The sequence below is a fragment of the Pelecanus crispus genome, chromosome 1 (assembly GCF_030463565.1).
Source record: "Pelecanus crispus isolate bPelCri1 chromosome 1, bPelCri1.pri, whole genome shotgun sequence".
Lineage (NCBI taxonomy): Eukaryota > Metazoa > Chordata > Aves > Pelecaniformes > Pelecanidae > Pelecanus > Pelecanus crispus.
In genome coordinates, this window is record NC_134643.1 from 157,593,860 (window position 1) to 157,605,878 (window position 12,019).

Sequence of the window (12,019 nt, forward strand, 5' to 3'; positions counted from 1 at the left end):
TTCTGAATTTTCATGACAAATTAGTTTAATTTCTTTTGCACTGTGAATTTCTCTCTTAGTATGGATTTTTCTGCATGGATACAGATTACAGGTTTTAATGACTTTGAAATGAAAATGTATATGCTTAAAAATTAAGATTTTTTCCATGGCTGAAAATTGCACCTTGCCTGTGTTTCTGAAGTGTTTACATGTATTCAGCTTTATTTTTCTAGACACATGAGCAACTTTGTATATTCTGCTCTAGTGGGTACCTTAGTTCTTACACTAGAAACCATCATACGACTAGTGTCTGACCTTTTAAAGGTGAAAATGTCTAGGGAGCCACTGCTTTCTACCTTTCTTGGAAATACTGGTTAGAGTATAGGACCACTTTTCAGTATATCTGGTGTCCTGTGCTATCTCAGGTGTTTTCTCTGTGCCCCGACTGCCTCCCCGCCTTTCCTTTGTCATTCGTTTCCCCTGCCTTGTTTTTTGGGCGGTAGAGACTGTGTGAGGTGGCTGTATGGTATCTTCACAGATGTACAGCCAGAATCGTTGCTTCTTCTGGCCTGCTAAATTGACTATCCCTCACTATTCAGCTCATTGTTCTTCCAACCAGCAGCATTTGAAGGCTCCAGTACCCTCTCGGGAGCTCAGGGGTGGGTTGTCCTTCTAAAACCACAGCACTTGCAGCCGTGAAGTAGTGTCACCTACTGCTTTGACAGTCGTATTTGGTTGTGTGCCATGAGGTGGTGGTGCCTTCAAGCACGTGCACATTGTCAGGGCCACCGGCACCTCTTCCATCCTTCTCAAGGGGAGCATGCCATCTTCTCTCCTTGGCAGTTTAATTTCATTTCAGTGTCAAGAACGCAAAACCTTGATGAGAGGCTTTCCTTTTTCTACTTGTAATGTAGCGTTAGTCATTTGGAAATTATTAGTGAGATGGAAAACAAAGGGGCCAGGAGAATAATTGCTGGGCAGTCAACAGAGGAAGCAGTTTATAGGCTGCTGTGTTTTTGTTCGCATTTATTAAACCCTGATGAGTGGTGTTTTGGAGAAAAATGAAGACTTCCTATTTAATACTCCCCTTCCTTCAGTGAAGGGGCAAAGTCAGTCTGGCACCTGTTTTGAGATCTCCCACTAGCTCTCCAGCAAAACCAGGTCTCAGCAGCTGCTCATCTGGTACGGCTCAGTCGGCCTTTCTGCAGCCATGGAAGGGCTTGCTGGCTTTTGGGGCACAAACCTGGCTGTCAGAGCAGGTAGTTCCCCAGGGTATGTTTGGCAGCAGATCTCAAAGCAGTTTCCTTCATTTGCCACCCATTTTCAGGTTCTGCTTCTGTCTTTGTTTTTTTCTTGGAGGCTTCCTCAGCCTTTTTGTAGCATCTGCTGAGGAACTTTTAATCACCCAGTAAGCCAGCTGACACCAGGGGCTTTTTACCCTCATTTCCAAAGGCATTTTATCCCATTACAGTAAAGTAGACATTCTGGATATATCTACAGTAGTAGGGTGCAAGTAGAAGTCAACTTGTTTAAAGATAAGACTTTTCAGTCGTCTTTTTCAGACTTAAGATCTTGATGTACCTAGAAACACAGATCAGGAATTTCTTGTGGTTTTCTGTATGTTCTAGGCTATGAAGATTAATCTAAACTCTGAATTTGCTGGCTTTAAACCCTCCCTCCCCCCATCTTTGTGGTGTGTTTTTTTTTCTTTTCTCTTTTTTGAGATGTTTATCCCATGGAGTTCAGGGTCCATATGAGTAATTGTACCCATATTAAAGCTTCAACTGCTTGCCAGTTTGTTTATCACTCTTTTTTTTAAAGAGGCTTATGTACAAATGGCAGGACAAAACTGATTCATGCTGTGTCACATGGTTTCTTCTTTGCACACCTACTCATGCACTGGTCATCCACTGATGAACAGCTTAAATTTATAGCTATAATGCTAAACCGCATCCTCAGCTGCTGGTCTGTCATTCCTTTCTGCTCTCAGCTTGGCCCCAGTCTAAATTATTAAAGCATATATGGGTTAATCTGTACCTCCCTCTGGCTGTAGAGAGAAATACTGGCACTGAGAAATAAGGCATCATTTTCCCAGTAGAGGGAGATATTGTAAAGCTCAGCCAAAGTAGGATTGCACTTGCTGGAGAAAAATCTGCCTTTTGCAGGTTTGGGGTTTTTTTTCTGAATTTTATGAATTCATGGGGCAGTGTGTGCAGAGAGCTCGCAGGAGGCAGCCAAAAGACCTTGCTCCACGTTCGGGTAGACAGAAGATTTTCCCATGCCTGCTTTTATATTTTTTTTTTATTATTATTGGAATAGAGTAGTTGGAATGAGAGCAGGGACCTCTGCCTTGCCTCACCAAAACCTCATGGGCAACCTGCAGTGGAGGTGGAGATGCCTTTGGTACCACCAGGGCAAGGAGGGACCCCCATGCTCACCGCAGGAGCCTCCTGCCTTCCCTCTGCCCCCTCAAATCCCAAAGGACTTTGGGGAGTTGAGTGTGTCACTGCTCTGAAGGGTGTTGAGCACACCATCATGTAGGTTTTTTACTTCACATTGTGTGGCAGGGATGTGCATCCATAGAAGAGGTTTAAAAAAAACCCAGAAACTACTGTTAAATTGCAGCATTCATGCTTGGTCAGCTGGAGCATGGCCATAAATCCATAGCTGCTTTGCAGTGTCCACATAGATAGTTCAAATGCCTCAGTACTTAGCCTAATCCGCAGATTAAATACACATGCTTCAGGATTGACTGATCGCTAAGTGGAACAGGGCAAGAAACATCAAAACAGATGTCAGAGTCGCATTAGACAAGGAAAGAAACGTGTAATTAGTTAATTACTTAACTCCTTCAATCAACAGTTTAGGCTCCTGTGAAGCTTTGAAATTTTTTTTTTTCAAGGTTGGTGTCCTTAGATTTGTGACTTGATTTCTCTCCACTCATTTCCTTTTATTGCTGCCTGCCCTAGCAAGGACCCAAGGCACAGTACGCTCTTCTCTGACACCCAAACCCGTCTGTGGGGACTTGCCTCAGCAGCCTAATTCAGAGAGGCGTAAAGCTTCATTTGCAGTCGGCACATTAGTTGTGTGCTTCAGGGGTTCTTGCAAAACTGCTGGAAGGGTTATTGCCACCTTCCTTTGCTTGCTCCAGCGAGTCCCATGCATTCCTGCTGACATACAAGCCTTTTCCTTGGCTTTAAAGAGTGTTTTTCTTCCAGACCTTGTGAGAAATAGTAGAAAACCAACGCTCTTGGACACGTTCCTCTGGATACTCATCCCACTGATAAGCTGGGCGAGTGATGGGGGATGGAGAAACATGCTCCCTCACTGCAGCCACCTTTTAACTGTGTGCACGCTATGGGCACTCCTATACTGTTCTTACAACGCTCTTCTGATTATTTTTTTTTTTTACCTTTTATGCTGCCCTGAAAACAGCTTTTCCATCACTTTGAAAATCATCAACTAAGTTGAATTGAAATTTGGTGGTTTCTTCAAATCTAAAAAAAAAAACCAAAACAAGAATGTGCCACTGGAGTGGAAGAAAGGTCAATCACATCGATAAAGGCTGCTCTGTGTGGAATGAGAGAGCTAAAACTTTGTCTTTTCTGGTTTCTGTAGTTAGCGTGCATTCTATGTAAATACAGATTCATGAAGAAATGTACTGAATTTGAAGTACTTGATGGGTTTTGTTATTCCTAAATTCAACGACATGGTTTCCAGCATCATGGATTACTGTTCACATCCCTGTGAACACATTGAGAAGTAACCAGACATGACCTGTCTGTCTTAAAAAATTTTTAAATTGCAAAACTCTGCTGAATACCTACAGTCACCAGAACAACGGTACTTTCACAGAAATTTAGGATAGAGCACTTCAGGCCTGGTATATCAAGATAAATGCTTTGTGGGACTGCAGTGAAAACTCAGGCATGAGCCTTGTCCCACATAATAAAAAGTTAGTTATTGCTTGGGATGAATGAAGGACTGCATAGTTTCTGTCTGGGTTCCACCTTTTGCTGCTTAGACATAGGTGAGTATTTTGCTCTAATAAAATACTGATAATACCATGCTTACCCATCGGATTGCGGTAGCAGTGTTAGCTTTCTCTGGGGGTGGGAGGAAGGTCTGCTGCATGAGTGAAGAGGTACGCACTGGAAAATGAAGAGTGAACTTTCAAAGTACAGGACATAAAGAAGGTTGCATGTTATCGGTAATAAGAAAAGCTGTGGTAACTTGGCCGGTCCTCAAAAATTCTGATGGAATGTGAAAGGTCCGAGTGGCTCCGTCCCATGCAAGAAGAATGTAATCTCTCAAAAAAGGAATTATAAACAACAGATAGGGGCTGGAAGGTAAAAGGGGGTGTGGGGAGCAGGAGGCACTCACTGGGGAAGTTCTTCCTGCAGAGCGAGGTCCATCCGAGTTGCTTTCTGGCAACCTTTAAGTGAGTTAGTGGAGAAATACCATTTGCATTCTCCAACATCTCTCCCAAAAACGCCCTTACAACATGTATTTGATACTCAGAACTTAGGGTTTGGCTGTTTGAGTAATTTCAGATTTGAAAACTCATCTCTCGTGAGGATTGGTGGAGGATCCCACAGGGCAGAAAAGGAGTCCGGTTTGGATTTCTTCTTGTAGAAAGCTTTTAGCTTGTTCTCAAGTCCTCCAAGAAAGTCTTTTCTAGATCAGCTTAGACGCCTGTTGGAGTTTGCTGGAGAAGCCTGTGAAATAATGATGCTGTGGAGCTGACTCCCAGGTCTGTTTTAAAAAACTAACCATCCTGCCCTCCTTTATATTGAGGTGGGTGTGATCTCTATAACAAACAACTCATTTTTGTGTCCAGACTTCTTGTATTCCTTCCATTTACGTTCTCTGTCTAGTGGTGTTGATTTTAAATTTTAATAATACCAGTTTGGTGCAGCTCTGGTTTCCAAGTTCATTTTAGTAAAAGCTGTTGACTCGTAGGCTGTCCAAGCACAGCAGCTGTTCATGCAGATAAACATGAATTTTAATGATACGTACTTCGCACTAACACAACTTGCAGCAAAGTGGATGAAGAGTTGTCCTTTAATTTTTGATAAACTTGTGTCATGATTAATACAAAAGTATTCAGTATACACTGAAGAGAGTGCTACTGTAGTGAATAAAAATTTATGAACAAATTTGTAGGTGCTAGGTCAATTTCATGAGTTTACAAAGAGCTTTTTCACAGCAAAAAATCTACTCTGTCTTCACTTTTTAGATTAGTAGTATCTAAAATTGATTGTTTGGACAAAGGTAAATCATTGGTACGCTGGTACATAAAGCACAGTAAAAACTGTCGGTAATGTATAAAAGCTGCCGTGCCATGAGCATCTGTCATCTGCCGCCCTTAACCTCCACTCATAACAGCATTAACTTTTCATTGAATCGCTGATTGACTGACTGCAGGGAATTGGCATTTAATTAGGTTTAAGCTTATCCTACTGTGTATTGAGAAACGATTTTAAATACTTCATTTGAAACTGGAATGCAGCATGTTTAGGCAAATATCGTGACCATCCTCTCTTTTATTTTCTGAGGACAGGAGCTCAGATGTATAGCTCTTGTTGACGTTTCAGTGTGTGCAACTTTCTAACATCATATAAATCACTTTGAATTTCTCCAGCCGTTACCTATTTGACATGTTATGCGATTCCTTTTCCAAAACAATTTCTGTTATTTTTCCATTGTGTGATGTTTTATATTATATGTTGATGACATTCCAGACTGAAGCACATTGATAGTATTATATAAAATTACTGTGTTTGGGTTCAGTCTGGTAATCCTGACAAAACTGGTGTCATGTGATGTACCCAGTATTACATATGTTACGCTTTTCTCCCTTAGAAGAATCCAAAAATCCTCTTATATGTATTTTGCTACAAAATAAGCACTTTAATAATGAACTGTGAAATTCATACCACATAGAACTAGTTTCCTATCCTAGTCAAAACAGTCCTTGCAAATTGTTAGGTTTCTTGGCTTCTATTAAATGCAAGGTCATTTAAAAAACGTCGCCCCCCCCCCCCCCCCCAACCTCTCAACATAGGAGTAAAAACTCTGAATTAAGTTTTTGTTTATATGTGCCAAGGGTAATGTCAAAGAAGTTTTCAAAATTTTTCCAAGTCGTTGGTTCTTTTTTTTTTTTTTGAAACCTCCTTTCAAGTTGAAGGGGTTTATTACTAAATGAGGTGAGACACAGAGCTTGCAAATCCCTGCTAGTCACCTTCCTGTCCTACAGGAAACCTTAAGCACTTTCATTCCTGTTTTACAATTACACAGGACACTCCATCACTGCAAAATGTGACAAATAGTTACGGTGGTTATGTTTTGATAGCTGAGAGTATGAAGAAAAAAACATCGTGGTTTTCTTCTGCTTGTCAAGATGTGTGGAAAAAAGCAATTTCTGACAAGCCCAGTGCTATTGTCTTTCCAAAAGAGTATTTTAGTGCTGGTTACTGCTGGCTTGCTGCACGCTTAGCTGCATTAATCTCCCTATCAGAGTTTGCTCACATGCTTGTGTAACTGAATTTTCATAGCGCCAATGACTTTCTTTTTGTCATAAATTATAGCGGGAAAGAGTTTAACAGCTCATCGCAGCCCTGGTGATTTTTAGCTAATTGCAGCAGGGGCTGGGGGAGCCGCATGCTTTGCACCGCACGCGGCAGGATCGCTCCTGTCGGGGCAGCGAGAGTTTGAAGAAAACTGGAGGGAAGCCGGCGAGCTTGTCGCAGACATCCCTTAGGTGTGATCAAGTGATAAAGGAAATGTGGTGCCCTTCGGGAGGGTGTGTACCTATGAGAAACAGGAAGCCGAGCAGCGGCCGCCTGCCTGCCCTGCCTGCAGAGGTTGGTAGCTCGGGCGGGCGCAGGTGTGCCGACACGCCGGCGAGCCTCTTCTCTCCAGGCATCTTGGCAGGCACGTTCCTCGGCAGCAACATCTGGAAGAGAAGAGGCGGGGGGGGAACAAACCCAATCCAAAGCCAAAACATACCCCCCCCCCCTTAAAAAAAAACCCCCAAAACCCAACAGCCCTCTAGGTAGAGAAATATGACGGCCTTGCAGCTGAAAGAGTTGTCACATTCAGGTCTGTACAGGAGGAGACGGGATCGCCCTGATAGCGTGGGACTGCCCGGGTCGCACGAAGAGAAGCTGAGGTGAGTGCAAATCGACGGGTACGGCCGGCGCGCCGAGCCCTTCTCGGCAGCCTGCTCGCTTTGGTGATTTCAGCAGACAACATGCAAACACGGCTCTGGAAAGTCATTGCAAAATGCATGCATTGAGAAGCAGTCCTGAAGCACTACGAAAAAAACCTGAAGGAGGAATAACAGGAGCCATACGGTGACTTTGTGGGTTTTGGCGATGGTGTGACTCTCTTCCCCGGCTCCGGCAAGGGCAAATGTTAGCCGGTGGTCGCTTCTGGATCCCTTCTGACAGCCAGCGCTTGCAAGTAAATAAGCTTCCGCAGCCTGACATCTTTGCTTGGTCTGGTTTGAAGGAGGTTTTGGGTCACCCCGGCGCTGTGGGTTGTGCTACTTCGCGGGGGTCTTGGCACAGCCCCTCCGCCGGGCTGGTTTTGTTGTGGAGGGGCTGGGGCGGCTCCTGGGCTCTGGCTTTCTTCATGGGGGGTTCTTTGTTGTGGAAAGGGCTTTAGACAAAAGAATGCAGCAGGACCACTTAGCCTGACCTTACCCAGGAAGGGTGACCAGAAATCGGAAAGCCATTTAATGTCCAGGGTTATCTTCCTGATGCTATGTGCCTTTTGAAAGAGTAACAGTGGATTTTCAAAAAGCCTCTGTTTGGAGCAGGGAGATTAAAAAATTGTTTGTAACGTGAGTAAGCGCAGACACCAAAAAAAAAAAAAGTAAAAATGCAAAGTTTTTTTTCTAAGTGTGCTTGGCGTGAAAGCAATCCGTTCCCGCTTCAAGCTCCTCAGAAAAGGATCCTGGTGTAAATGCTAACAAAAGCCTCAGTGGAGAGGAAGTACTTCCTATCTCCTAATGTCTGTTCTCTGGTTGTATTTTTAGATTATTTTGCATTGGTTGTGGTTGTGCATCGGATTGGAGTGCTGTGTAATTTAAAGGGGTTTTGTTACTGCACTTTCATTACCTGAGTTAGCAGTTTCAGAAGGATGGGTATTCAGATGCGGGGGATTTACCCTTTTGTTTTAACTAAGCACCTTAATTAAAACCTATTGTTGCAAAATGCATGATTGTAATCTACTGAGATTATTTGCCGTGAGGTATCAGAAATATTGGATCAGTTCTAGGAATGTGTTAACTTGCAGGTCTGATATGTGTGCTTGGTATCTATTTATAGTATTAATTCTGAATTGATTTCCTAGATGGATTTCTAATAGCAGTGTATATTATATTCATATGACTATAGATGGAAGAATAATCAGACTTAGTAGAGTAAGATATGTGCAGGGATTCTTTTTTATGTTTAGTTTCTTTTATACAAAACTAGCAATGAGGAAGAATAGATCTTGTTAGGGAAGAAAAAGCTGCTTTTTAAAAGCATATACATAAAAATGAGTGCTAGCTGTCGACAGTTCTGTTGCTGTTTCTCTTATTTATATCCACGTCCAAGATGGGAATGAGACCCTTTTTGGGCTGGGTGGGCGGAAGGGGTTGTCTGTACCAGAGTAAGTCTAGGTGTTTTGATCCTTTCCTGAGTCTCTTCCAGTTAAAGACAAGAACTATGTGAAACAGGGATCGGCCTTGAGAAATAAAGTCCAGGTGGAGGAAACAGCAAATGTGGGGATTGATGAATGAGCTGAGGGCACGGTACTGAAGATACAAGAAGGTGAATAGGGCATGGCCAGATGATACTCCTAGAGCAAGTCAACAACCTGTACCTAAAGACAGAGCTGCTTTTATATTTGGTAATAGCTTAAGCTGATTCTTATTCAAACTAAACCTTGCTCCTTCCTAACCCATTTTGTGATATTTCAGTGTGTTGCCAGGAAGCCTTATTTGTCATTTTTACTGCATTCTCCATGACAAAGGCTGTGGCATTGTAAATACAAAATAATGACATAACAACAGGGCAAAGAGCAATTGGAAGCGAAGAGAAAAAGTTCTTTAGTTTTCTTAAACTGGAAACCTCTAGCTTTTTTCATGTGCTCTCCCCGGTGACACTTAGATGCCTGTCCTCAGCAAATACCTTGAGAGTATCTAGAGTCCACAAGAAAGGCAAGAGGTTTCTTTCATGTCTGCTAAATATAGTTTGCCATCCTCCATGGCTTTGCAATGCCCTCCTGTAGTTTGTCTCTCCAGTTCTTTGTTCTAACACCTTTGTATTTCATTTTACATACATATTAATCCTCATGTGTTAAATAATACCAGCCCTCAAGGAACAGTTCACTGAAAGCTGCTTTCTCGGTTCAAGTACCGTATTTTTCTAATCCTGGGCCAAAATGTACTCAAGATGCCAATGTCCTCAGGGTATCCTGTGAGAATGTACTTAAAAAAAAAAAAAAAAATCACCCTTTGTTAAAGTCATACATGGTATCTGCCAGTTTTCGTTTTACAGCCTTTTACACCTTACCCCAGTACAAAATTTCTCTCTCCTGCCCTTTTTGAGGTCTGTGTCTCCTTTGGTAGCGGTGTCCTGGGATCCAGGCTGGGGTGTTCCTCTGGCAAGGCACAAACCAGCAGTAAGTAACGCAGCAGCCATTCACACCCCGTCGCCTTGGCTGCAAGGTGTCTTGGATGGCCTCCGCGCTGCTGCTGCTGCAAGTGCCACTGTAATTGTGGCTCCTGGGCCCGGCCACCACCGCAGGAGCCGGATGCTGCTTGGCGGGATAGGGGCTTGTGTGTCCGCAAACTGTGGCGGAGATCTAGCCAAGTTGTTGGCAGTGTCAGCGCTGCAAAGCAGCTCGGGGGGGGCTTTGTGCCAAAATTCTGCCTTTGCTCTTTTCTGGGAATGTCAGTGTCATTTGTACCTAAAACACCTGAGATTACTAACAATTAGGGCACCGTGAAGCAGTGTACTGGAACTCCTAAACGTGTACAGAGCATATGTTTATCGTGTACCACATACGTTTTCTTTTCCAGGAACCAAAATTTCTTGAAACAATTATCTTTACGGTATAAAAATAATTTCCTGTGTTGACATAACTTCATGATAGGTCATGTGCCATGGGACTCTGAGCTCCGCAACAGGAAGGCGAGCTTTAGCTTCTGCATCTGTGTCCACTGATGTCACTTCAGCCAGAGGTTTGACCCCCATCATTGTCTTCCAGATCTGCTGTTCAGTTTATGATGAGTCAGTCTCTACACGCATTTCCCTCAGTCTTTTGCAGGAAAGACCATAGGAATATAGTTTGGCTTTTTCCATTAAGTGTCATAGCTTGTCAGATTTCTGTTTACAGTAGAAGCTCCTAAATAAATGTTTAAATTTAACAGGGTCTTCAAACACCTCATACTTTAGCAAGTAGGTGCCAGGTTGTTTTGGGGGCAACTCGTCTCATGCAGCTGTGGCTATCTTCAGGGCCTGATAAGCAGAGCTTACTTTAGAGCGTGGTTTTGCTCATTTTGCCCATGCAGTCGCTGTGATTCCTCATCCTGCTGCCGAAGCGGTTTGAAGCCTTGCATTGTAGCCACTGCTCTGCTGCAGTTTACAGCCTGGTGGTCATTGCTAGCTCAAAATCTGCCCCAGCTACCTCGATGTTGCAGGTGGTATGGCGTGGTGGCTGAGCAGCTGAGCTGTCCCACTGGCAGCAGTGAGGACCTGACGGGGCTGGGGAGGACCGGCAGAGTCCGTCCCGTTGAGGAGAGCAAGGGCATTTCAAGGGAAGCCACCCATAGCCATAAATAGCAAGCCCTAAGCTCAGCTGAGATCGGGACTGGGATGGGAGGGTAGGATTCATCCCCTTGTTTTAGAAACCTATCCTAGGATGGAGTGAGTTGCCCTCCCATGGAGCCTCTCTGGTCCTGTCCGCCCCACCTCCTCCTGGTGTAACCCGTGCCCTGGTCATCCCATCAGCTGCAGTGAGGTGAATGGAGTCCCAGTCCTTGTCCTGACAGCACAGCACATTGATGGGGATGGGAAATTCGCCTTCTCTTTCTACCCCTCTCACTCCATCTATACCTTAACAAACCTCAAAACCTCTCTGGGAGCCTTTTAATCTGCTGCTATAGATGTTACCGGTGCTTTACTGACCTTATAGGGAGCTGGAGCCTGCTCGCCCCCTGTAAAAGGTGGTCTGGATAGCTCATCCTTTCCTTGAACTTGCACAGTACAAGAATGTGCTTGGTTTAGACCTCCGCCGGGGCAGGGATGCTAAATGCACTCCTCTCTTCCCCTGCTTGAGCTAGGCTCACCAATGCATAGACCTTAAGTACATAGGATGCTCCCAGATGCAGCGTTCAAAGTGCAGGGGCTTGCCCGGCACCTTCATCTCCCCTGTCTGCAACAGATGCCACAGTCATTGAACTAAATCCCACCCGAGAAATCTGCTTTTCAGAACGGAGGGGAAGACTTGTTATTTTCCAGCTATATTGATTCGGTGGAAAAAAAGATGACATCTCTGATAAATCTTGTCTTGCTTTGTCTTTAGAAATGGCAAGTAAAAAGCTCTGTATGCTGAGCTATTCTTTCTTGCTTTTTTTTTCTTGCAAACAGGATGCAAAGGAAATTGTATGCATACATTTATGATTAATCATTAGCAGTCACTTAACACTAGCGGTATGCTTGCTATTTTTGCTGTCTCCCCTTCTCATCCCATCACCTTTGTAAAAATAAAATGATTCCTCTAAAAAATTTGATACTATTAATTCCCAAAGCTCAATACAAGGTGCTGGGAAAAGCAGGAGCATTTATCTTTTTTTTTTTTTTGACAATTACAGTTAAAGTGAATTTGATCAAAGTGTTGTCTATAGCTCTCCTTTTAAGTTCACATCGGTTCAAATGCCATTAAAAATGTAAACAACTTTTGACAGGTTTGTCTCAAGTTTTTACCAAACAGTAAATTTCAGCATTCGCAACAAATAATCACTGGCAAGCTCCAGTCGGTG

At 43.5% G+C, this 12,019-nt stretch overlaps 1 protein-coding gene across 1 annotated transcript in view; it reads left to right on the forward strand.

The window, feature by feature from the left end:
* Nucleotides 1-7,046: 7,046 nt before the first annotated feature.
* Nucleotides 7,047-12,019, forward strand: part of LIMS1 (LIM zinc finger domain containing 1) — a 35,268-nt gene continuing 30,295 nt past the window's right edge. The window contains exon 1 of the mRNA XM_009485480.2: nt 7,047-7,153. Within this exon, the coding sequence (XP_009483755.1) occupies nt 7,047-7,153 (107 nt within the window). The remainder of the gene's footprint in view (nt 7,154-12,019) is intronic.